Source organism: Dryobates pubescens, chromosome 2 (assembly GCF_014839835.1).
Source record: "Dryobates pubescens isolate bDryPub1 chromosome 2, bDryPub1.pri, whole genome shotgun sequence".
Taxonomy (NCBI): domain Eukaryota; kingdom Metazoa; phylum Chordata; class Aves; order Piciformes; family Picidae; genus Dryobates; species Dryobates pubescens.
The window spans coordinates 26,296,967-26,323,698 of NC_071613.1; the positions used below are offsets into that span (position 1 = coordinate 26,296,967).

The window sequence follows — 26,732 nt, forward strand, 5'->3', positions numbered from 1 at the left end:
ATTAAAAGCATGAGGCTTAAGGAAATTAAACATGATGTGTTCTATATTTAATATTTTATTTTGAAGAATGCCAGAGATACAGAAAATATGCTTGCCCAAATGGAAGAGGATATGAAAGATACAATTCAACAGTTACGTGAAAGCATAGGAGAAAAAGAAAAGCAGATTCAAAGTCTTCAAGATCTGCTGACATCAGAAAGATTTAGCTTGTCTACACTACAACATACTCTTTCTCTCCGGGACTCAGAAATAACAGAATTAAAACATGAAATAGCTCTGTCCAAAGTGAATGAACAGCAGCGTATCGAAGAACTGAAAGCTGGTCATGAAAAGGATATTTGCAGGCAGTTGGAGAACTTGAGGGCTGAGCTGGAGAAGCGCTACCACAGAGAGATTGCAGAAGCTAAGCAGGTATATGAAAAAGACATTCTTTTAAAATATAAGAATGAACTTGAACAGTTTAAAAAAGAACTCTGTGCTCTAAATTCAGAAGAGCACGTTCAGAATTTGAATAGCATAATAATTGACTTAAATAATAGTCTTCATGAGTCTGAAATAAAAAAGGACAGTTTGAGAAGGAAACTTGAAAACCAACAGGAAGACTTCCAGAGAGAAAAATCTGAAATGGAGACTAAATACAAGGATTTTATTAATAGCCTTAAGTCTCAGCTTTCCAATGCAGAAGAGCAGATCAAAGAAGTCCAGCGTTATAAACAAGAAAAACAGTCCTTGAATGAAGAGATTAAGAGACTGAATTCTTTCATTCGGGAATTAAATGAAAAACGACTTTGTGAGGCTCAAGAAAGTATAGATGTAATGCAAAAGTCTGATGAAGAGACTGTCTTCAATAAGAAGCTAGTGAAATTGAAGGAAAAACAGGTGTTACCAGAGATGTCACAGCTGCAGAGATCAGAGCTTGAGGAAATGTGGAATAAACCACACTACTTGAAAGGTGAAGGTGAACTGGTTCATGAAGAACTACAATTCCAGTGTGACTTGGGAGTGGACTCCTCAAGAGATCAAATAGAAGAAATTAAGAGTTCAAAGATTGCAGAGAATAATGAAAGTAGTGAAGGAAATGAGTTGGATGAAGAACATGTGTCACAACCAGGGCTTTTTAGTGTTAATGAAGGCATACTGGCTAAATACCTCATCTCCACAGGAGGACCAGAAGATTCATGTGCATCCAGCACTTCTGAGGGTGATGCTATCGAAGAAGGTAGATGCAGTGGATATGGGTTAGATAGCAGTGTGCTTCTAGAACCTAGCACAGGTTTTATGCTTTCTTCAGTGAACTTTGGCCTTGATGAGGAAACATGTTCTGGTGGTTTGGCTCGAGAGACTTTTGAAGAGGCTGAGGTAGGAGAAGAGGACTTGATTTCATTTTTGTCGCATAACTCCCTGCAGCAAAACAAAGTAAGTGACTGTGATGATGTAAAGGATGATGAGATAGCTCGTTTAGTAGAGAGGTGTGTGAAACTAACAGAGCAGCTCCATGAGAAGGAATCGGCTTTGAAAAAATCCTGTCAGGAGACTCAAGAAGCAGTTGGAAAATGGGAAAAAGTAATGGCTGAGCTCCACTGTATGCGAGTGGAACTGGATCAGGAGCGTGAAGCACGGCTCTGTTGTGAAAAAGAACTTCTTCAAAAAACAGAGAAGGAGAAGGAACTTGAAAACCAAATAATGTCTCTAGAAAAACAGCAGGGTGGAGGCCAACCTTATTGTGCTGTAGAGTCTTTAACACAAGTGTCAAAATCCTCTACCTGGGAAGAAATGGTAAAAGACCTCCAGGAGGAAAGAGAAATGTTGATGGTGCAGCTGCAAACTCAGGAGCAATTAGTGAAAGATGTTCAGGAACAGAAAACAGTTTCTGATTCTGTAACAAGTGAAGTACAGTCTCTCTTTGGACGTCAGTTAGCTGCTTTGCAAAGTCAAAGGGATCATCTGCAAAACCAGCTTGATGCTCAGAAGGCTAAAACCAAGATGACAGCTGAACTGCTTGGTCAGAAAACCATATCTGAAGAGGCATTGCTAAAAGAACTGGAGTGGCTCAAAGCTGAAATCAATACAAGAGAACAAAATTTATCACTCTTGTTGAAGGAAAAAACAGCCCTAGGAGAAAAATTATCTGATGTGGAGGAAGATCTAATAAAAGCAGAAAGAGCACTAGCAGAGAATGCTAGCATCATAGATGATCTTGAGAAAAACATACATGACCTTAATACTGAAGTGAAAAACCTCAAACAAATACGGGAGCATGAAAGACTGGAATATGAGGACACGTTAAACTGCAGCAACTTAGAAATTCTTAAACTTAATGCTGAAATAAAGGCAAAAAATACTGAATACAGGCAGCTGACCGAAGAAATCACCCAATTGAAGAAAGCTCACTTGGAGATTGAGGCTCGCTTGCAGGAGTCTGCACAAGCTGCTGAGGAGGCACAATCCAAGATGGTGAAACATTACAAAGAGGAAATTGATAAAATGGAGACTCGACACCTTGCCGAATTAACTAAAGTGAGTTTGACACAAAAGAAAGAGGTAGGAAACCCTGATAATGGCAAGAGATTTCAGAATGCTTAGTCATTGTGAATGTTTGTATGCCTGTTTTCAGATAGCAGAATTAAATGCTGAAATAAAAGATAAAGTGGAAAAACAGCAGAAGTTTGAAGAGGAAAGAAAGGAACAGATTGCTTTAATAAAAAAGGTAAATAAGCTAAATTTCAGTTGTCATTTAAGCAAGATAATAGATTTTTACATCTCTAATATGTTTGGGTTTTTTTCCATGGTGTCTGGGATTTGGGGTCAGGAGGAGGGAAGAATTACGGCTCACTAGTTTTTTAGGGGCTAACTAACTATTTGTAAGAAATCTCTTCACCTGAGTATTTTCTGCAGGTGCATGAACGAGAACATGATCGTGAAATCTCTGAACTGGTTACTAAACATGAAGAGGAAATGGAGAAGCTCCGTGCTGAACTAAATAAAGAACAGCAGCACTTGTTGGATGAAGTTCAGCAGCAAATGGCAGCCACACACAGAGCAGAGATAGAGCAAGTTCAGCTCCAATCACAAGTAAAATAAAGAAACACAGCAACTACTGTGTTGGTTACCTGGCTGTTGCAAAGAGAAGGCTCCTTGATTCTTGTGCTTACTATATTTGCTCTTTTATGTAGTGCTGCAGTTGAAGAATTAGGAATCTTCTCTTGGTGGGTGGTAGTAGATAACTTCCATAGGAATTCTCTCAGATCCTCAATCCAATTATATTTTAATGTTAATTCTGAAGGGAACTGGATGCTTAAATTGATGGGTTTTGAAAAAGAAACCCAAACAGACAAACGCAACAACTGTGTCATTTCTCATAGCTTGAGAAGTTTAACAAGCACATTTATAAAAAATGCCAAGCCCTTCCCACTTTTTTATTTCACTTACATAATTAGGAATGCTTTTGTGCTAAACTTAGTGGAAGCATTTAAAAACCCAGTAACTATTTAGAAGAAGAAGTTGGGATTATGGACTAAGGGCAAAACAGAAATGGAAAGAATACGTCTAGTGTAAGGTCTTCTTCTCTGGAGACATTCAAAACCTGGCTGGATGTGTTCCAGTCTGACCTATTCTAGGTGATCCTGCTCTGCAGGGGAGCTGGACTAGATAATCTTGCTAGGTCCCTTCCAAACCCTAACATTCTCTGTGATTCTGTGAAGGTCTAATTACAAGATGTTGTTGTGCTATTTAGCTTGTTTAAGAATTGAAAAGTTTGACCTTTTTTAATCTGCCATTTAGAATTGTTGGATAGGTTTTTTGGTGTTTTGTTTGGGTTTGTGTGGTGGTGGTTTTTGTTTTGTTTTTTTTTAATGAGGCATGTTGAATTTAATTTCTACACTTTTCCAATACCCCTTCAGAATTTAGCTTTTTAACAAATTGTAGCCAACAGCAAATAGGAAGTTTTTTTAATAGACAGTGAAGGATTGGGGTGAGGTTTTATTCTGCTTTGATGACTTTTTGAAGAAGTGGAGAAGGTATTTGGTAGGAGGTGAAGTTAGGAGGCAGGTAAGAAAAGCCTTTTACTTCACACTGACAATGTTATTTAAATCTCATTTTAACAAAAGTCAGCTTATTTTTAGGGATTTTGTCCCTGCCATGAGGGAAAAACTCTTCAAGTAGACAAAGGCAAAACTTAGATGTTCACTTTCAATTGCTTTCAAATGTTAATCATGAAAAAATTGAACATATTTCATTAGAAGAGAGGGAAAACCATTTTTCTTCTGCATTTACAGACAATGCACAACCTTGAACTGGAAGCTTTACGCCTAAGCTTAAATAATCTGCACACTTCTCAGCTTGAGCTTACGCAGTCTAACTTGAGAAAAGAAAAGGAAACTGCCCTTGTGGAGCTGCGGGAGATGCTCAATGATAAGCGTGCTCAAGAGATAGCAATTCTTCAGAGTCGCCATCAGCTGGAGTGGGAGAAGCTTAAAGAGCAATGTCTGAAGGAAAAAGAAGACCTTAAGTCAAAGTATCACCAAGAGCTAGGTATTAAAATCTGGGAGTAACGGACCAGAAATTGAAACCCTGTGTGTATATGTCTTCTGCGGTTCCCATTATGGTCCATAGCTGGCCTTGTGAGTGACGGCTGGTGTTGCCTTGAATGGAGACAGTGGCTAGTCTGGCATGGACAAGAACATGTATTTGTACATGAGAATGGAGTTGTCCACGTATAAGCTTAATTTTTCTTCAATTATATGGGTGTTCTGCTGCTACCTCTGTAAAATAGCACTGTACTGAACTAGTTGCTTTGCAGGATGCATTAGACAGAGCTCTCTCAGACTTTCATTTCTGCAAAGAGTAAAGCTCTTAGCCCTTATATTTTGGAAGGGCTTTTCCCCCCTAAGACAGCACTGACTACTGTTGTGTTTTTGACAAGATAGGAAAAGGCTTTCCTGGCATGCCCTCTCAATTATTTTTTTGAAGGAGGATAAAGGAGTTGTAAAAGAACTGAAAGGTTCAATGAGAACCTGCAAGTGGGTGTCCTTTCGAAATTTGGTTGATATAAGATTGTATTTTGCCATCAGCAAGAGCAAAGTTGCACTTCACAGTACTGAACGTCTGCTGATCATGCTGTTGGCACTGTTGGGGATATTTACCTCTTCCCAGATCAGGAGGCCATTTCTGACTTTATGGCAGAGCTTAAGGAATTTCTGGAGAAAGGTGAGGCCTGCAACAGTTCACTGAAGTTTAGAAACAATTCCTTTAGTTGTCCTTCCCTGAGACAAAGAAAATGTTTAGGGCTGTGTCTTTTTGACTCAGGAGTAGAAAAGTGATTGTTATGACTGGTAATATGGTGAGCTGATGATAGGATGTTAGTGAGGGCCCTCAGCCTGTTGCTCAGAGGCATGCTGAAGTCACTGTAGCACACTTGGAAGTCTTAGGAGGTGAGCTGGGGCTCCTGAAGTAATAGGAACCAACAGAGAAATACCAGGGAAATAATTTAAAGTAATTAAGGGATATTCCTCCTTGAAGGTGACTTGCTGACAGCCCAACTGAAGTGCCTCTACACCAGTACAGGAGTTTGAAGCCACCATTATGCTAGAAAGCTATCATCTGTCTGCCATTATTGAAACTTGGTGGGATAAATCCCATGATTGGACTGTGGCTATTGATGGCTACAGGCTGTTCAGAAGGGTCAGCTGAAGAAGAAGGGGCAGAGGCATTGCCCTCTGCATTAAGAAATGGATAGAGTATGAAGAGATGTATCTGAAGAATTGCCACGAGCAGGCTGAATGAGGAGCCCAGTGACAAAGCCTCGATCCAGCTGCAGGAAAAGTAGTACAGTGAGCAGTAGACAATACAAGAGACTCCTGGAGCACATGGAAGGTACCATCTTAAGCCAGTTAACAAAGAGTCCTGTCAGATGTTGTTTTTCTGCTGTAAGAGCACATCACGTTCATGACCATTTGAGAAACCTGAACATAACGCAATTCTGTGGGACCAGCATCCCAATTGAATTGTCTGAGGTAGTTACCAAGCCACTCTCCACAATATCTGAAATGTCATGGCAGTCAGTTGAAGTCCTTGGTGGCTGGAAGAAGGGAAAAAATTGTACCCATTCTTAAAAGGAGTAGAGGGGAGAACTGGGAACTAGCAACTTCTCGGCCTCACCTCCATACCTGGGAAGGTCATGGAACAGATCCCCTCGAAGTTGTGCTAAGGCACATGGAGAACAGGCAGGTGATTTGAGACAGCCAGCATGGGTGAATCCTGCCTGACCAACCTAACAGCTTTGTGTGGTGGCATGGTCAGTGGACAGGACAAGTGCTATGAATGCCATCTGTCTGGACTTCCATAAGGCTATTGGCATGGTCCCTTGTAACATCCTTCAAAGTTGGAGAGATATGAATTGGATAGGTGGACTATTCAGTGGGTAATGGTCAGATAGTCCTGAGGTTAAGTGGCTTGATGCCCAGATGGAGACTGATGCCCTTACAGGTGTCTGTTCTGGGACTGGTGCTGTTTAATATCTTTGTCAACGACATAGGGAGCTCAAGTGCACCCCCAGCATGTCTGTAGGTGACAACAAGCTGATTGGTGCAGTTTGCCTGCCAGAGGAACAAGATGCCATCCAGAGGGACCTGGACAAACTTGAGAAATGATCTCATGGGAATCTCATGGGGTTCCACAAGACAAAGTGCAAGGTCCTGCACCTGGGTTGGGGCAATCCCTCATTTCAATACAGGCTATTGTCTGAAGGGATTTGGAGCAGCTTTGTAGAGAAATACTTTGGGGTACTGGTGGATAAAAGGCTGGATGTGAGCTGGCGATGTGTACTTCCAGCCCAGAAGGTCAGTCGTGTCCTGGGCTGCATCAAAAGCAGCATGGCCAACAGGTCAAGGGAGAGGATTCTGCCTCTCTACTCTAGTGAGACCTCACCTGGAGTGCTGCTTTCAGGTCTGGAGTCTATAGCACGGGAAAGACATTATCCGAAGGAGGCCACAAAAATCATCACCTCTGCTATGAGAACAGGCTGAGAAAGTTGGGATTGTGCAGCTGGAGAAGATAAGGCTCCAGGGAGACCCTATTGCAGTCTTCCAGTACTGAAATGGGGCCTCTAAGAAAGATAGGGATGGTCTTTTTAGCAGGGCATGTTGTGACAGGACAAGGGGTCTTGGTTTTAAACTGAAAGAGGGGAGATTTAGACTACATAGAAGGAGGAGAGTGTTTTACACTGAGGGTGGTGAAACACTGGCATAGGTTGCCCAGAGAGGTGGTAGAAGTCCCATCCCTGGAAACATTCAAGGTCAGGCTGGATGGGGCTTTGATCAACCTGATCTAGTTGAAGATGTCCTTGATCACTGCTGAGGGGTTGGACTAGATGACCTTTAAAGGGTCTCTTCCCACTCAAGACATTCCATGATCTTAAGACATGTCTTACAGTCTATTTTCCAGGCTTTCTTTGATAGTTCCCTACTTGCTGCTGCTGCTTGCTACTTACACTGTGTCTCTGGAGATAAAGATGATTCAAAATACTTAATAGTGACTTGCAGTGAAATGTTAGCATCAGAAATGACACTGATAGGCATTTGAGTGTGTATTAAAGCTGTGGTGTGTTGTGGGGTTTTTTTTGTGTGTGTGTGTTTGTTAACTGCTAGGTGCCTTTTTTCTAAAATGGAAATTGCTTGGATATAGCAGTGGATAGGTTTGGATAGAACCCAGTGCCTTGCACTGCTGCTTGCCTACCTATCTAAGCCCTGAGTTTGATGAAAGTGGTAATCTTATCCATATTTCTACTTATCATTTAATCATAACATTTAAAATAAATTTGTTAATAAATATTTTATTTCACAGTTGATCAGAGAAAGAAAATAGAATTGGAAATGGAAGAGACACATACCCAGGCACTAGAGGTACAAATTCTGTTCTTCATACAAGAAAAAGACCCAAAACTTCTTTCAGTAAACTAGAGCTGGTAGAAGTCCTGTGTCTACTACACATTTATTGTAGAGGACAAATGAGGGGGAAAAGTACTAATTTTCTAAATGCACTTGCTTTAGTAATGCTTGTCTTGCTCTCTTAGACTCTCAAAAGAGACTGGGAGTTGGAATCTGATACGCATTTAAAAAATGTTTGTGAAGAGCTGTGTGAAAAACATCAGACTGAAATGGTGGAACTGCAGAAAAGTCTGGAATCTGAATTGGAAAAAGTCAAAACTGAGATGGAGCTTCTTTCTCTTGAGAACCAACAGTCTAAAAGTAAGTGCCATGGTTTGGGAAGCAGCTGTCTGTATTGAGCAATGGCAAAATTAGCAGTTTTTAGAAGCTGTTCAATGAACAAATAGTCACAACCTCTTACTCAAAAACTGGGCTGATGGTGTAAGACTGTGTAGAAAACAGCCTGCACTGACTTTACTGCATTTCCCTGAACCAGTATCATTAAAGTCTGTTTCATGAGGATAATACGCATTTTTTGCAGCTTACTGTGGCTGAAGTGTGGTCATTTGGTTGCAGATTCTTTCTGGGCAGGTCAAGATGTGTTGTCCAAATGAGGTAGTAGCAAGTTTACAGGGTTCAGAGAATGCTTAGTGCCACGGTAGCGTACTTGGTGTGAGCTTTCCTAGTCTTTCCTGTTATCTACTGCCTGTTGCTCAGTGTGGTCATAGGAGAAATTCTGTGTTTCCCTGTTCCAAGTGTCTGTGTGCTTCTAGTTCAGGATGCTTGTCCATGTATGCAGAGAACAGATGCTCATTCCTCCAACACTACTATTGCATTATCTCTTAGCTAACAGTGTGGAATGCAGAGAACTAGGAGGCACTGCATAGATGTATTTGGTTAAGAAATACTTCCCTAATTCAAGTATTTTTGTGGTTCCCTGTAAAAGCTAGTATTCTAGTCTAGGGACCTGCAGTAGTTGCACATAAGGTTGTACAGGTCATTCAGTAGCAAGGATGATGATGTAACAGAGCTCATTTTTAATTTCAGTAAAATATATAGAACTGGAGAAGGAACACCAATTAGCCATTGCAAAATTACAAGAACAGCTGGAAACTGAACATAACCAACTCCTAGAAGATCTGAAGATGAAAAGCCAAGAAAGAGAGGAGAATCTTCAGAAAGAGGTAAATTTCTTCACTCAAATAGTTGATTATATGTAAGAAAAAGTAGACTCTATACATAGCATTTGGGTGATTAGTTTGTATGAAGGAATTTTATTGAAAAACTGAAAGGTATCTCATGAAGCATGTAAAGACAGCATTTTTTATAGTGGTCCAAAGTCTTTTTATTGCCATTGTCTCTGTGCCATTTGGGGCCATTTCTTCCTCTGTATTTACATGTTTAACTTTTTGGATTTTGTGTTTCTTTTGTTTTTTTTTATCTGACACTTTATTTTTTTCCAGTGATGATAAATGTGGCATCAGGAACAAATTCCTCTCTCTCAGAAGAGTGATTCTAAGCTATCAGTATCTCTGATACCAGGGGTTGGGAGCGGAGAGTCTGGTTATCACTGTTTCCATCTGTTTCTGACAGATCTCTCTGTTGCATAAAATAAGCTGTTAGAAAAAATTCTATGAAAATTGAGTGTGAGGGTTTTGTTGTTATTGTGCTTTTTTACATTTGTTTCATTTTAACATGTCTTTCATAGCTGGAGAAACTTCAGGTCATACACGAAGAGCTCAAGACTCAGTCACAAGAAGAAATAAGGCAGCTTTGGTGTCAGCTTGAAAGTAACCGAGCAAATCGACAAGAGCTAAGTGGTATGCTCTTTATTATGCTCCATGTTCTGCTTTTTATTTTTTTATCTCTTTTTCATGTGGGAGTATGCATTATTGACACAAAGTGTTTTCAGTTGTGTACCAGAAACATACAGGTAGGTCACAGAAGTGTCAGTGGGTTGTACCCTAGTGGTCTCTGAAGGGAGATGTTGGTCAGTGTTAGCAGAGTAGTTGGTCCTGCAGTGTCAAAAAGTGTGGTGTGTCTGTGGGGAAAAGTTCACTCCTGTTTTCCTTTCCCTCTCCACTTTACTCCTGCATACCAAACATTTTTCATTGCAATGTCAATTAAGCATAATGGAGTTAAAAAAACTGACAAAATGCTGGCTAATAGAATAACATGCTGCTCTTTGTATTTGGTGTGGAAATGGGTATAAATTCAATTGAGAACCTGTTAATGGTGGATAGACAGTAAAGCTCACTGTTTAGTTTATGAATTCTAGTGGTTTATTGTGTCTAACTGATCAGTCTGTTTAAAAAACAAACCAAATAGAACTCTTGATTAGGTTATATCTTGAGGTAGAAATGGGTTTTCCCTCTTTAAGTTTTGAGGAGAGGTAAATAAAATGCTTTTTCGTTGACACTCAGCATAGAGATTCATCATCTACTGAATGACTTTCAAACAGCTTCACAGTGTAGCGATTGGAGATGACAGAGAGTTGTGGCTGAAATGAAAGAGAACATATCTCAGATGTGTGTGCACAGAGGTGTATAATACATGAAAGGAGAAGCTTTGGAAAAATAAAAATTATAGAGACCATGATGTTAACCTTTCTAATGTGTGTTGTACTGAGACTGGAACACTAGGAGTCATTCTTTGCAGGTGCTGGGGTAGTTAAAACAGAAGGCAAATATAATATGCATCAAGCACAATTTCAGATTTCCTGAATAGCATAGTTTTTTAAATATAGCTTTTTAAATATAATAGAGCTTTGTAAAGGTAGTTCTTTGTTATTGTTACAAATGGAATGTATGAGGTCTTTGTTTTGATATTGCAGAATTATTGCAGATAGCACTTAACAATATTTGCTGTAATTCCTGTATTTCCTCTCTATAACCCTTTATTAACCTTTCAAATGTTTCCGTGTTTCTAACCATTCACATTTCTCATTCTTTGGACCCTTCGTGCTTCTTCTTTGTCTTGCTTGAGATGATGAAACCAGAGTGCAAGGCCATGGTCAAGGTGAGGACTCCTCTTTTGGTGTGTCACATCTTGCTTTACTCTGCTTTTCTTCACTTGAGTGATCGCAGGCTGATGTATTTGGCTTGATTTGAGCATTCATGGTGGTGGATTCAAAATGCAGCAACTGGGTAATGGGATTGCTGCCCTGATGCCGTCATGCCAATTCAAAACTGTTACACCCTTTTCTTGGTTAATTTTGCGCCAGCAGACTTTGCTGGCCAGGCAAAACCTAGCCAAACTGCGTTTCCCTTGCCTATCTCATTGTCTCATTAGTGTTACTAGTTCCTGCTTGCCACTTCCTCTCGTCCCTGTGCCTGGCAACTGCTCCCTTTGGTAGCAAGCTTGAGCCATGTACTTCTCTTATTCTTTCTGTCTGTATGTTCATTGTGAGCATTTTCATGCAGAGTGTACTTTCCTGGTTTGCTACACAAAAACACACTGTCAGGTAGCTGTGTTGCTTCCTGGATGGCATCCTCTATTGCCGTAAATATTTCTTCTCTTATATAACATAAGCAGCTGCTCTTCTCTAGGCTCCTCTTGTTGTTCCAAGTTCCATCCTCAGCTGATTCTGTGAGAATTCAGCTAACTTGTCTGGCAGAATGAGCCAATTAGGGAAAAAAACTAATCCCCTGTCATGATTTTTGTCCTTTTCCCCTACCTTTTAACTTTCTCTAGTGTTACTGCTTCTTTAATACAAAATGTGAGGAAGAGAGCTCTCAAAAACTTCATGAATATGCTGCAATGCTGGCCATTGCCCTCACTCCCTGAAAGGAGGGTAGCTTGCTGAACCAGCCTTGTTCCCTGTTCTCTACAACTTTTTTTCTATTGGATAGCTGAACTATCACTAAAGTAATCCAGAAGTGTTATATTTTCTTTCTTGTGATTTTATTTTTCTGCATAGTTTGTGCTGAAGTTTTTTTTTGTTTGGGTAGTTTTTGCTGGAGCAAATTAAATGTTCTTGACTAAATTATTGCTACCAGGAGATGTGAAGATTAAGCAATATTGCAGGACTCTTCCTGTTACTATCACAGACCTGAAGGACAAGGAAATGAGGAGGGCTAAGAGTCTGTTAGTGATTTTCATTCTTTTCATGGTGATGGCTTCTCTGAATGCAGTACTAATGGGAAATGTGGTTCTACTGTCTTCTGAGGAAGAAATATTTTGTTTTTCAGAAGTTCATTTTCTTATGTAGTTTGTGGAATAACATTTTCCTTCTGTGGTAACAACTAAAATACAACTTAGCCTAAAGATTGAGTACTTCTTAGAGCTTGTGTTGGTTTTGCCTCCATTCTAGAGCTAAAAGAGCAGCTCCTGGCTCGTGCATCACGGGTGGAAGAAATAGAGCATTTAAAACAAGACTTTGAACGGCAGCATCAGCAAAGACAAAGGGAGCATGAAACTGAGTTAGAACAACTGAGACTTTATTTTGAAAATAAATTAAGAGTTGCTGAAGAAAACTACAGAGAAGAATTGACTTTGCTCCATCAGAGACTGCAAGAACTGAAGGAATGTTCTCTGTCAGAGTCGGAAACAGGAGACATCAGGTGATTTATTCTTTTCCCTTTAATCTCATGTTATGACAGCAGGTATGACAGCAGGATTCCTTTTTTTTTTTTTTTTTTTTTTTTTTTTAATTTAGTATGTAGAATGTTAGCCTCTAAACAAACTGGGATTGAGCATTAGGTAATCCATAGTTGGAAATTCAGTATGTAAAGTAATTCATTAACAGTCCTGAGCAGTTGCAAAGCACTGGTTAGGCTGCACCTTGAGTACTGTGTCCAGTTCTGGGCCCCTCAGTTTAGGAAGGATGTTGATTCGCTGGAGCGTGTCCAGAGAAGGGCGACAAGGTTGGTGAGGGGCTTGGAGCACAAATCCTATGAGGAGAGACTGAGGGAGCTGGGGTTGCTTAGCCTGGAGAAGACGAGACTCAAGGGTGACCTTATTGCTCTCTAAAACTACCTGAAGGGGGATTGTAGTGAGGCAGAGGTTGGTCTCTTCTCCCAGGCAACCAGTACCAGAACAAGAGGACACAGTCTCAGGCTGCATCAGGGGAGGTTTAGGCTGGAGGTTAGGAGGAAGTTTTACACAGGGAGAGTGATTGCCCATTGGAATGGGCTGCCTGAGGAGGTGGTGGGGTCGCCGTCGCTGGGGGTGTTCAGGGCGAGGCTTGACAGGATGCTTGGTTCCATGGTTTAGTTGATTAGGTGGTGTTGGATGATAGGTTGGACATGATGATCTTGAAGGTCTCTTCCAATCTGGTTTATTCTATTCTAATTGCTCTGTGCCTACTTTCAGTACTACATTTAAAGTCAGCAAGCTAATTTAGTTTGTGGCATGTTACAATCCTAAATTTTAAATCCCTTTTTTCAGTTGTTCTATCGCAGTTTTTGAAGAGCCTGATGAGAAGGAGAGAAGGGATGCACTTGGTCAGCTAAATCAACAGCTGGAACAACATCAGGTAGGATTCTTCACATACTGAAATTCTACTGTTCATTACATGACCTGTATGAAAATTGATGTCTGATTCTTAGCTCTTAGCAAGGAGTTAGTTAATTTTAGACATTTATTAAGACTTAATAATTTTTGACAAGCATGTAGTAAATTGTAAACTTAAAATAGTTCTCTGACTAGCAGAACAGATGAAGCATGGTGTGCTGCAATTTTGTGTGCTGTTTGGGTTCTCCCATGCCTTGTAACAAACCTATCAAAACTCTTCCACACAAGTGTGGAATTCATGTTTCTCTTCTTTGTAGCTTGTGTAGTAATTGTGCCTTTTATTGCTGTCTGCTCTCTTCAACTGGAGATGTTAATTTGGTTCTTCTTCCATTTCTGCACCTATTTTCATGAATCTTGTTGCAATTTAAGGACTTGACTTCTTTGCTCAACTCACTCAAAGCCAAGCGTTTCAAAAAAGAATTTTCCTCTTCTTTCTCTTTAGATTTTTATTTTAAAATTAATTATAAAAAGATTTCTTTTAGTGTGGGAATAACAAGCAGACAAGACATAAGATGGTATGAGCTCAGTCCCATTAGTAAATCAAATAAAACTCACATGAGTTAGGAGTGAAAAACATAAACATCCTGCCTTTTTTCTTGCTGCTGTTACCTAGCTGAGAGTGAAATGATGGCATTCATAGATCATTACTTCTAAGTTCTGGGGTGTGTGTAGGAGGTCTCCTCACTGTTGGTAGTTTTTCTACCCAGATGTGTGTGGGACTTTGTCCTCTATTATACTTTCAAACAGCTCCCAAAACTCAGATTTGCCTTGTGGCATAGTTCCAGAACATATCTGTCTTGAGGGTCTCTGCTGGTGTAGATGAAGTGTCAGGAGCAGAGCAAAAGCAATAGGGGTTTTGTAAACAAGATATGTGTCAAGAAGGTTCTTTTGTAGTGCAATTCAATTAGTGCTCACATTGAAAGACTCTCAACATGGTTTCTTCTAAGCTGGAGATGTTTTTCTAACCTGTTTCTTCTGTAGGAAGAACTTACCAATTTGCAGGCAAAAGTTGAAGAACAACACAGGCTTGAATTGGATTCCTTAAGATCTTCCCTTGCACTTCAGTATAAGGAAGACCTGATGAAAATGAAGATGAATCTGTCAGACAAATATATAACGGAAATTGAGGAAATTAAAAGAAAGCATTGTTTGGAACTTGAGCAGCTACGGGCCCGTCTTTCAGAAGAACATATAAAAGGTAAGGTGATCTGACAGACAGGGAAGTAAAGTAAGCTGCTGATGTGGCTTGTATTTTAATTTAAATAGGCTTGTCTGTAGGAGTTTTCAATTTGCTATTACTTTACCCTAAACTATAGGGAATGCTTGACATAGTTTATCCCTAGCATCCTACACTTTGCTTTTTGGCTTTTATGGGCATGTTGAGTTAGATTGCCAACTATGTGGTGACCTGAAGTTGTCTATTATTGTGATGGGTTGAAATTCAACCCCCCAGCATTAACTTTGTCAGACCAACTCAGTTGTAAATACAGCTTTTCATTTGCTTCCAAGCAAAACTGCACTCTACAATGGAATGCAATGAATGTGTACAAAACATACAGCATTTACAATATTATACAGATATTTACAATTGGCAAACAACACAAAAATCCCCCTGGTCAGAGACCAGGGAAGCTGTTCCACTGTCCCTCCACCCCTGCCCCGTCCCAAGAGAGAAAAAGAGCAGAGAGAAAGCAATAGGTTAGACTTAACTAAACAACGCAGCTGAGGTCAGCCAAAAAGCAGGTTAATCTGTCCCGGGCGAAGCAATCAGAGAAGAGATCAGAAAAGAGAATTGTTTTGGTACAGGCAGTCTTATAGCAGATATTTCTCTAATGAATTTGTTTAGAATAATCTTCAGTTTTCCTTTTGTACACCCAATAGTGATTTATTTATATTTTTCTATTTTTCTGCTCAAAATCTGTAACTAAATTTTAAAGGTATAGCCTAAACCCACAACAATTATGTAGTAAAAATACAACTGTGGAGCAGTTGCTAAAAATAGTTTATCAGGTTTCCATTCTTGATACCTGGAAAGGTACTGTCAATTCCTGAATTGAATTGAATATATACTTAAATTTTTTTAGTGTTACCTGTCAGCTGTGTTACATGTCTCTTGTATTTGCTTTAAATAAACCAGTTCTCAGTCTAGCCATAGAGTAGACCCACTTCTGCTCTGTGTTCCATACCTCTTTTACCTGTGTTCCTCTTGTGGGTTAGAGAGTGCTCTACTCATTAAAGGTTAATATTTCTGTTTACTCTGTATTAAAAGCATTTATGGTAGCAGAATTTGTAATAGATGTCTTTTGCTGTAGAGTTCAGGTTAAAGTTAAAGCTAAATTTAATGAGACATGGTCTTGTGTCACTTCTTGATATTTGCTGCTTTTCTTGGAATTTTAATATATAGAAATGTACTGCCTTGTACTGGTTCAATAAAACATGCATATGTTGTTGAAGTACAGGTAAGGATCATGGCAGTTCTTTTATCTGCAGAGTCTTTGTGGGAGCACAATGTGACACACAAACACTTGAATTTATAGTCTGTAACAGCTAGTTGTCACACTTGGCTGAAACTATTTTCCTTGGTATTTTGGTTGAAAGGATTGGTACAACTTTTAAAATTTGCATCTTCTTTCTTATCTTCACTTATTTATTTGTAATGCTTGACAGCATATCAAAACTGCTACCATTAAAACGTTTAGAGATATTTCCCCCAAAAGCAGATGGGTCATACCTCATGCATACTGTATGTGCAAAAGAGGACATACAACTTCCATGAATCTGCTATTGCAACCCACAAAAAAAGTCTGCTCTGCTCCTGTGGCTGTTGCTGACAGGAGGGAGGTCCTGCCACAGGATTTATGATCTGTTCTCACAATCTATGCTGATACTGCTAGATTTCATAAGTGAGGATAAAGCAAAGCAGAGTACAAAATTCTCCTGATAAGGGGTTCTTGTTGGTCTGTAGGTAGTATGGTTACCGATGAACTGCGCAGCTAACAATGTTCAGTTTTATTTCTGTGCATTAATAAGACTTGTTAAAATAAAATAAGCTCCAGACTGTTGTTTTATTGTTTGGGTTGGGTCTTTGTTTTTGTCTTTTTTTAAGAAATCACCAAACTGCACCTACAGAGTGCTCGAGATGCAGCACATCAAGTTGAAATGGAGGTGGCTGAGCGAGTGTCTGTGCTGGAGGAAGAGCACAAAGCTAAGCTCTCTCTCCTTCACTCCGAGAAGCAGCATATTGCAGAGCTTTCAGAAGAAATAAAGTACTTAAAGGACGAGATTGCTAAGCAGAAAGATATTTCTGTGCAGAATGAAAAGCATCTGAAAGAGGAAATGGAAAAGGTAATTCTCATTACAGTACTATTTTGGACAAGTTCCAATCTGTTAGGAAGGACAAGAGAGATAGAAGCAGCACTTAAGTTAAAATGTCCCTAGATGAGTAGCTTTAGGTGTAAATGGACTTGCATAGATACACCTAAATACTGGAATACAGCTCTGAAGTTCAGAGCACTTAAATGTTAAATGCTTAATTTGTTTGCAAATGAACTTTGCTTTAAGAGCACAGATGGTGTGGGAAGACAGGTTCTTATAAGGTTGATCCAGTCCACCTTTTATATTGAAGTGGGTCAGGCACACCTATACCACTCCAACACAGGCACACAGAAAAGGTCCTCATCCTGAACATCTCCCTGCAGCACACTGTGGAGTCCTGGTGCACAAGTAACACTGTGCACTTGCATGCTGTGATGTGGTAATGGAGGATTCAGCAGAAATCACTTTGGCAGCTAGAAAAAGCCCTTCTGCTGAATGAGTCTAAGAAATGCCTAGTTTTGTTAGGACTGTCTTTTAAAGCAAATAACCAGAAATAATTTTTCAGACCCCTTTTTGAGGGAAGAATTAAAAAATAGATAACAGATTTCTACTTTTGCTTCACTTTTGAATAGCTCTTACACCTTTGTTGTCCGAGTCTTGGAGTTGAGAGAATCCAATATGGCACCATCTCTCTTACCTATTGTATCAGCAGTCCCATCTGACCATAAACCTTGATTGGATCTTAATTCCTTATGTTTTTCCCAATATTTCAATCCTTATGAGCATTAGACAGATGAAGCTCTTACTTCTCTAGTCCTCCTTTCCTCTCATTTTGAAGTGAAATATATGTATATATGTGTGTATCCTTTTCCAGACTTAAATGTGTGGAGAAGGCCAGAGAAAACAATTGCAAAGTGTTTGTAGGTAAGGTGAAGGCTTAGTTGAAACTTCCAGTAGTGGAGCTTTCAGTGCTAGTGCTTTACTGCTACCACCTGCAATATCTTGTTTGTTGCACTTCTGGTTGGGTGAAATACAAGTATGTGCAGAACACATTGTGTTTGAAAGGAGCCTGTCCCATATGCTGATTCTTTGGAAATAAGTATTTTGTTTGCCTTCCTGTCTCTTCCTCTCAGAAACAGAGTGAACCTCTTCTAAATTTCATCTTCTGCCTTTCTGTTTCCAGTTGCTCCCAGGAAAGTTTTCATGGATTTTGTGTTAATCAAAATCTGAGGGGTTTGCCTTCTGCATCTTCATTTAGGTTGTAGCATAAATGAATGCTTAAGTATTTTTTTCAAAACAAACCTTCCAAGTGAATACTGAAGGGTACACTTCATACCAATGCTCCTTAATAGCTTTTAATTTCAGGAGATGACCTGTTGTTTCCTTAGTTTACTGTTTATTTGTTTTCCTATTTTAAAAACTTTTGCCTTTTGTCATTGAGCAATCATTTGTTGCTTTGGTTTCTGGTTTTATGCTATGTGCTTTTTATGTTGCTTTCATGCTACGCACAAAAACTGTTTTTGTCATAGACTTGGATGCTGCATATAAAACGTCCCTGGACTGTGTAAGCAGAAGTTTAATCATGATCAGTATAAATAAGTAAGGTGTCCATTTCACCAAAATCAGGAATCAAACCCCTTAATGCCGGGTTTCAAACTAATTAATCAAAATTTGTAAACATTTTCCAACACCCATAACTTTTCAAGTTGAACATTCTGAAAGGAAGAATGGCCCCAAGAGAAAACAACCTACAGTACCACATTAATTCTAAAATTTTGCCTTGATTTTTTTCCCTTTTCCTGACTCTAATCAATTCTTAGTAATGCATTGAATTCATGCACCTATAAATTGCTATTTCAGCCTTACTTTTATTTGGAAGAGTGGCTTCACTGCAAGAATTGAATCTGTCCCAGGTCTTAAATGCCTGAGAATGTTCAATTCACACACTTGAGTTTGGTTTTGGTCTTTTAGATGTTTTTAATAACTGTGTTCACAGGTAAAATATGAAGTTGCTGAGGATCACAAGAATAAATTAAAGGAAGCCAGAGAAGAAGCCCAGAAAATAGAGACTATGTATAAAGAGAAAGAGAAGAAATGGAAATGTGAAAGTGAGGACCAGAGAATTCAAGCAGAAGAGAAGTTATCATTGTTGCGCATAGAACTGCAAAACAGAGCAGAACAGGAGAAGCAGAATTTACAAAAGGAGTTTGAACTTCGAGAAGCTGAAATGAGCCAACTTCAAGATCACCAAGCTGCCAAAATTCTAGAATTGGAAAAGCTGGTAAAAGAGCAGCAAAATAGCTTACAGCAGCTGGAGGACAGCCTTGCAAGTGCCCAGGCAATGCAGAAATCTCAGGAGCAATATGACGCTGACTTGCAGGCAGCCAAAGCGCTTATGGCAAAAGAAATGGAAAAAGCCACCCTTGGTCTGCAGGAAGAATGTGCATTGAAAGTTCTGGAAGCACAAAACAAGTAAGTCCTGAGTGTTTCAGCCTTTTGTCTTACCAGTAAAGTCAATGTCACTGTTCCTTTTTCATACTTTAAACTGAAAGAGTGGTAATGATGTAGGTTTGTCACTTGATGGCAACAGCTAACTTGTATATGTAAAGCTGATTTTCCCCAGGAAAAGTAATGCTGTCCCTTATGGTTTGCTACAGAATTTTGCTTTGTGTAAATGCATTTAACTGAGTGTAGCAAATCAGGTGAAGTGTAGTCACGTTCTGCCTGCTAGTTAATAATACAACACACAACTGGTAAGTGTGTATGAGCCTTGGAGGAGGGGAAAGTGTTACAGCACACATAAGTGGAAAAATTTGCTACATTTTTTTTCAAGTGTTGTCAAAATTGGTTAGACATGAAAGTTGAAGCTGCTCATTTTTTCCTCCCCTTCCTACTCCCATAGTTGTAAGTGTATTAGAGGAAATACTCAAACTACTACATACATTGCTTCAAATATATCCCTTCTTTCCTCCCCAATATAGGCTTGCAAAACAAGATTGAGGAAAAAGAGTAAGAAAACACTGAAAGCTGGAACTTAGCCTTTAAATAGCAATAATTAAGAAGTGATTGGCTATCTGTATCCAAAAAAACCCCACCCTATAGTTAATTACAGGAGTTCAGGTACTAAATCTCCTGCATCCAACTTTAGGCAGACCTCAGAGAGCTGAGTTTAGAGAACCCTCCCAAGTGTCCCATGTAGACTTCCACATATCTATCTCTGTCTTAACTAGATGTTTTTAGAGATGTTCCTTATGACAGTTCATTTACTTGCGGACAACACATTTGAGATGTAGACAATGTATATACCCTATCTTAGATACTCTCATGTAGCACTGTTTTCTCAAACAGAGACAGTGAGCTGTGTTTGTATGTCTATTAGTGAGTAATTTGAATAGGGGGGGGTCATTCTACCTAGTAACAACCAGATGCTACCAGGTGACATAGCATAACCTTTAATTATGTGGCTATGAAATCAGTGTTGTGGCTTGCATTGAATTACTTCTGTGTTTGGAGCAAAGTGAAATTTGTGGAGGCTAAGTAAAGTCTACTTGTTTTTCTTTTATTTCTTATTAATGCTTTTATTTTAAAAAGCCCAAACAGTGCCTTTCTGACAATATTCTCTTGACTACCTTGGTGATAATATAGGTTTATGGAGGAACACAAAGCTATGACTCAGAAATTCACAAGCGAGCAAGAGATTCTTCTACAAGAGCTGAAAAAGAAACATGTTGATGAGCTGGAACTCCAAAGTCAGCAGTTACAGGAGAAGCATAAGCAGCAAGTTTTGTCTCTTACAGCTGAGCTTCACACAAAGCACCACGCTGAAATTGAGAAACTTAAATCTACACTAGAAAGTAAACAGCAGATTCATCTTGAAGCTTGTGTTGCTGAACTACAGACAAAGCATCAAGCACAAATTGATGAGCTGGAGGCTAAACACTTATCAAATCTGGATTCCTTGGAGTCATCCTACCTGTCTGAAATTCAGAACATAAGAGATGAACATAGTCAGGCTCTTGAGAAGCTACAGCTGCAGCACACAGAACAGCTCCATGAAAAAGATAAACTGCATCAAGCACACTTGGTTCAGGAGATAGAGATGTTGAAGTTAAAGCATGCTGAAGAGCTTCAGCTTTCCCAAAATAATTTGAAGATTGAGATAGCTGCTGTTCATATGGAAAAGCTTAAAGCCATGGCTGTTGAAGCAGAGGAAGCTCATAAGGTGAGTCAGAAAGCAAAGTTGGTGTACAAGGTGAAATTTCACGGTGCCTTAGGTGGGATCACCTTTTTCCTTGTTCTTGATGTGTATTTCTGTAGTCTCCTTTGTGCCAGCACTAGCATTTGTGTGTGGCCATATTGTGAGCTGACACGGGCAACTGAAGCTGAAAATTAAGTCCATCTGATGCTCCCCTCCTGAATGCTCAGTCTAATGAGTTTTCTATCTCAGTGTGTTGAAAAGGTATGAGGTAAATATTTGTAACATAATTCAGATTGGAGGGTCCTCATTCTGTTGCTCAGAGCTTCTCTGCCAGATAAAGTTACCATCTAATTCTCCAGTAGGGATTAAAACAAAATAAATGTAATTCGATAGGTTAAGCTACATTTCCAGGACTGTAAAAACCCTCCCTAATGGCACAGTCCCAAGAGGGAAAATAGAAGGTCTCAGAAGGGATTTTGGGAGCAGGTTGTGGACGAATGGATATTGTCTTAGGGCTTTTAACAGAACCTTACAGCTTCACTCTTAACAGGGCAGAGGTTTGAACTCTTTTACAGTTCAGATGGGTAAAAAATGATCTCAAGACCTTTCCAAGTTGAAGCTCAACTTCAGAGCCTTTCAGAGAGAGATGCTGGTTTTCAAACTTGTGTGGTAGAATGCCCACTTCCCAAGCTAATAATTATATGTTCTTTCTGTGCCCACAAAGACTAAGAGGAAAGTCTTGTGGAAGGAAACATGGGTATTTTCCTTCTGTCCTATCATTGCTAACTGATCTTAAATCTGCATTTTAATTGTTCTTGAGTATAAAGAACTTCAGAAAGAGAAAGCTGAAGATTGCTGACAGGCCCTGCTGTCATGGACAGAGACCATTAGTAGGGGATGTTAAAAACTATTTACTAAATAGGAAAAATAAACCCATTTTAATGATACAGAGAGTGTGTGTATGTGTGTGTGCTCACCATTCATGAAGCAATATTGTTCCTGTTCACTTAAAAAGGTTTGAAACAGCAGGATATGGGCTTTACAAACAGACTACAAAAATATTTGTACTTAGTCTTTTTCTCTCTCTTTTTTTGAATTAATGCTTACACAGGATGATTTAAACACAGCTCTTCAAAATCAAAGGAAGTTGTTGGAAGAAGAAAAACGTCTGGCCCTGGATATATTACGTGAGGAAGTATTGCATATGGAAGAAAGGCATAGAAAAGCACTCCAAGAACTTCAGGATCTTAATGAGGCAGAAATGAAGAAATGTAAGGAAGAATTCTCCAGGGAGCTGGAAGAAGAATTGGGAAAACTAAAAGCACAGCATGAACGTGAGAAGGAGGTCAGAATGTTACTAATACTTAAATCCAAAATAATTCATACTTATGATAAAGTTAATGCAGTTTTGTATCTAGATGCTCTTTAGATTTATTGGTTTTTAGTAGTGTCAGTAGATAAAATGTGACAAAGTTAGCATTTTTATTGGAGGGCCAGTGGGATTGATTTCCTTTGAGTTCTTGTCATGTTTCATTAATAATTTTAAAGCTGTTATTTTGATAGAAAACTAATAGGTAATAATTTAGGTCATTAAACATTAGTGGAAAGTAACTGGTCACATCAAGCTTTCACAAGTGAGCAACCTTTGCCAACATCATTTTCTTTTTTGCCTAGATAAATTATTTGAAAAGTATGACCTAGTATATGTTTTCTCAGTAAAGTCTGGAAATCTTCCTAGTTGCCCTTAAAGCATTAACATTTTTTCTTGTTGGAAATGTTTGTGTAAGCTTGATGTTCAGTTTTCATACTGGAGGCTAAAAATTTCATCACCTACACTAAGCCCTCTTTAGACACTGAAATGGAATATGATCTTCTACTTATTCAGTCTGTCATGCAATCTGATTTCTGTTGATGCAAGCAGCCACAAGTGATTAAGGCTTTTTACTGCTCTGCATTATATATTACATTCATACATTAGTGGAGGTCACAAACAAAAAGAGCTTTATCCAGCATAGCCGAACAACATATGTTAAAGTATAACTTAATTTTGCTTTTTCACTTACTAATTTGAAAATTAGTGTGCCAAGTAAGTCCCTACTCACTTTTACACCTTTGTACTACCTGGTGCACCTCAGAAGAAACATTTAGGTTTGAGATCTCCCATGTTGTTTTGGATTGTTGGCCTTAGAGCTGGTAGAGATTTCCAGCTGGCTGAAGTATATGGCAAGCTCTCCTTCCTTTTGGATGAATAGCTTGCCTTGGAATGTAATTTTATTAGTTATCTCAGAAGGTATCATAATTATTGAATTTTTAAGCCTTGTATCCTAGAAGCAGGATTGTTTTCTATTCTCATAACTACAGTGAGTCTTCTTAGTGATGATAATAGGAAAAAACCAACAACAGAACACATTAACAAAAATCTCCCAAACCTCTGATATTTTTGAAGGACTTCTTTGTAACTCATAGGATAATTGCATAAAATGTAGCTGTGTAAAGCCTAATTTCATTTGAACAAGAGAAATCACATCTTATCCCTGTGTTTCTCTCCCTTTTGCTCTTTGAATTTCTCTTAGAGAAGTGTCTGTTGGAACAAACAGGTAGAGCTTTGTTAGTCTGTTAGTCTCATGAATACAGGAGATGGTTGGTTACCTGAGGCCTCATTGCTTCTTCTGTTTTTACCAGTTTGCTTCTTTCTGTGGCCAGCATGATGATATATAGTAGCTCTTTACGGCCATGAGAACTGTTGTGGAAATGCTCATAAAAATTTGTTTGAGCCTGATGATTTTGGGGTTTTGTTAATGATAATGCTATGGCTAAAGTATTTTTTATGATCTACTTGTGCATAGATGTGTGTTTCTGCATCGGCTTCTGAAGTAGAAAGCGTGCGAACAGCCCTTCTGGCTGACTTTGAGGAGCTAAAATTGAAGCAGCAGCTTCAATTCCAGGAAGAGATTGAGCTACTGAAGTGTCAGTCAGAGGTACTGCTTGAACAGCAGATTGCACAGCTGAAGGTAGGGTCTGATGAAAATGAACTTCAGAGTGTGCACTGTTAGCATGTTTTGCTGAAAAAGAACAATTGGTATCCATTTTTGTTCTCAAATGGCAATCTGAGTTAGATCTCTTCCTTCACAATATTAGCACTAGAAAAGCATAGGAAGCAATGCAGTGTTCTATAAGCAGTTAAGGTGTTTGCTACAGGCTTGCCTTAAAATCCTGGATTGGAAGTGGTGTCCTTCAAGCAAAACCAAAGCAATCACTGGAAAGTATTTGCTCTAAGCAACATTCTTTGCATACATTTGTATTCAGTTTGTCATTTGAAACTTTCTTTTTGATGTCTGCAGTGCCTGTGCCCTTGGCCTATCATCCTTTGTATACTGCACTTGTATACTTGGCAAAAACACATTCAGTGTTAGATACCTAAGATTTTACCAAGCATGTGATGACAGGAAGCACCTCCTGTTTTTTGGGAATAGTTTTTCATTTCTGCTTTCTTGGGTTGTTCTTTTGATGTTTTCATCCTGATAAGCATCTTCAAGATGCTTCAAAATTACCTTTGTTTGACCTCTTGTAGGATGTAGTGATTGCCTGTCATCTTCTGAGCCTTGTGCAAAATGCCTTCATGGGTCAGGTGACAAGCATGTATCAAGTTACTAGACAGATGGAGAAGATACATCCTGTGTCAGAAGAGAGAGGGGGAAAGTGCCGACACACTAAGAGCAGTACTTAAGTTCATTTCAGTGTTATCACTGTGCTGAGCAGCTGTTGAGCTCAACTTGATGAGTAAAAATAACTTAGATTATATGAAGTACCATCTCCTTATTTGCTTTTCTTTGGGAAATTCCAAGAGATCCTTATTGTTCCTGTCAGTGCTTCACTTGAGTTTGGACTCTTTGTAGCAATTGCACAAACCTCTACAATTAGATGCTGTGGATGTGCTGAACATATCTCCTATTTCCTGCTTCTGGCTCTCTGTGTGCTCTTGGCCATTCTTTGACCTCTATCCATCTGCTGCAACTGTCTTTTAAAACAGAGGACACAAGTGTATCCTGAAAAGCTGCCGGAGGTATATTTGGCATTGCTGTCCTCAGCTGAACCCCAACAGTCAGTCCACATAAGCCGAGAGTGGACTGACAGGAATCACCGGAATCACTTCTTGGGTATATGCCTGTTGTTCTCTCTCTCTTGTGCTGCCCAAGTGCTTTAATTACCACTTGCGATGCCAGAAACCTCTCTTTCTGTTGAAATTTTGCCAGAGGTAATTCTACTGCTAGTACAGCTGTCTCTGGTGGTTGCTTATTTTTCCTTTATAAATTTGATAAGCAGAATAGTCTGACTGTGTCTCTTTGCTGTGTCAGGCTGAGCTGTGTCATGATGTGATACAGAATTCTACAATGAACCTTCCCATGCCTGCTTCCCCCCATGCTCATCTATGGGCTCATCCTCATGCCAGACAATTTCCTTGCTTTCTTCCCCCCTGCCTCCCTTGGCAGATTTGAGTTATGCAAAGTTCCTTTCATGAGCCTGTCATACTCTTTCAGTGAATGCATTGCTGCTGAGAAGAATAGGTAGAGTGTTTTAGAGACTTGGTCCAGAAGTTTACTGTACCGGTTTAGGAAAGTCTGCCTACTGTGCCTGTTTACTTGTATCTTGCTAACTGTTAGGCACTCTGCTGTTTGAGTCCTGCTCAGTGTAAGGACAGACTGAGTCTTCCACAAAGGATCTGGGACAGCTCAGGTGACTGTGTGTGTTCTGAAGTCTTATTTTGTGCCCTGGGGACAAACGCCTTTCTTGACATACCAACTGGGTTTGCCCTTTTTTTTTAATGCTGTGATCAGTATGTCTCATTTCCCAATTCTGGTGTTGCCAAAACCATTGCTAATTGAGAGTTCATTTTAGCCTCTTTTGGGAAGGGACTCCAGGATCTTGTGTCACCTTCTTTATTTGCCGATTCAGAAGTGAGAGTTGTCTCATAATCCCTTCCTTTGGAGTGCTTTAGAGCACTCTGCGGTGAGATCCAATATAAGAACTTCTACATCATTTAGCCATGTAAACCTGCCTTGTAGATTTTCAGTTTGCTCTGGTAAATTAATCCTTCTATGTGGAACTCAGTACAATGGGTGTTGTACTACTTGCAGTTGCTTAAAGTCATTGAAGTGGCATCTGTCCATCTCTGTCTTGACTTACTCATATGTTTTCTGTTCCTTATCACTGTCTCAGCAGCTTGAAATGACCAAAGTCTCAGTAAGCACATTCAGATAGTTAATTTATCTGTCTGTATTTCAAAATCATAGTTTTGGCACAATTTTGCTGATTGGTGGTTGGTAACTGTAAGTTGCTGCCAGTTAATCTGAGAGGGGAGGGGGAGTTTTGGTTCAAATTTTTTTAGGGGTTCGTTATGTGTTGTGGGGTTTCGTTTGGTTTGGTTTTTTGTGGGTGGGTTGGATGTTGGTGGGTGTTTTTTGGTTGGTTGGTTTTGTTTTGTTCTCTTTCTGCATATTAAAGTGTGTGACTTACGCAGGACGAATTTGAAGCTGAGAAAAAGGCATCGTTACATAACACAGAGCAGATGTTGATTCAGGAGAGGGAGAAGGCACAGGCTGCTCATGAAAAGGAGCAGGAGATGTTAACAGCCCAGTTGCAGGAAAAAACAGCAATAATTATCCAGGTGCGTGGAATACATTTTAAACTTAGATTTGAAATATGCTTTTCTGGTTGTATTTTAGTGTTGCCCTCTCACTTTTTTCAAGAGCTGTGTTGGGGGACTGTGTATAATTCTTACAATC

The 26,732-nt window shown here is 39.4% G+C and overlaps 1 protein-coding gene across 1 annotated transcript in view; it reads left to right on the top strand.

Annotated features, from left to right (window-relative positions):
* The window catches only part of PCNT (pericentrin), an 87,193-nt gene that overhangs the window by 12,856 nt on the left and 47,605 nt on the right, over positions 1 to 26,732 (top strand). Inside the window, exons 8-25 of the mRNA XM_054172543.1 lie at positions 67 to 2,517; positions 2,615 to 2,707; positions 2,896 to 3,072; positions 4,275 to 4,530; positions 7,840 to 7,898; positions 8,069 to 8,243; positions 8,970 to 9,106; positions 9,631 to 9,742; positions 10,908 to 10,940; positions 12,235 to 12,484; positions 13,311 to 13,398; positions 14,418 to 14,634; positions 16,543 to 16,781; positions 18,748 to 19,223; positions 20,397 to 20,973; positions 22,061 to 22,294; positions 23,796 to 23,960; positions 26,468 to 26,614. Of these exons, the coding sequence (XP_054028518.1) occupies positions 67 to 2,517; positions 2,615 to 2,707; positions 2,896 to 3,072; positions 4,275 to 4,530; positions 7,840 to 7,898; positions 8,069 to 8,243; positions 8,970 to 9,106; positions 9,631 to 9,742; positions 10,908 to 10,940; positions 12,235 to 12,484; positions 13,311 to 13,398; positions 14,418 to 14,634; positions 16,543 to 16,781; positions 18,748 to 19,223; positions 20,397 to 20,973; positions 22,061 to 22,294; positions 23,796 to 23,960; positions 26,468 to 26,614 (5,886 nt within the window). The remainder of the gene's footprint in view (positions 1 to 66; positions 2,518 to 2,614; positions 2,708 to 2,895; positions 3,073 to 4,274; positions 4,531 to 7,839; positions 7,899 to 8,068; positions 8,244 to 8,969; positions 9,107 to 9,630; positions 9,743 to 10,907; positions 10,941 to 12,234; positions 12,485 to 13,310; positions 13,399 to 14,417; positions 14,635 to 16,542; positions 16,782 to 18,747; positions 19,224 to 20,396; positions 20,974 to 22,060; positions 22,295 to 23,795; positions 23,961 to 26,467; positions 26,615 to 26,732) is intronic.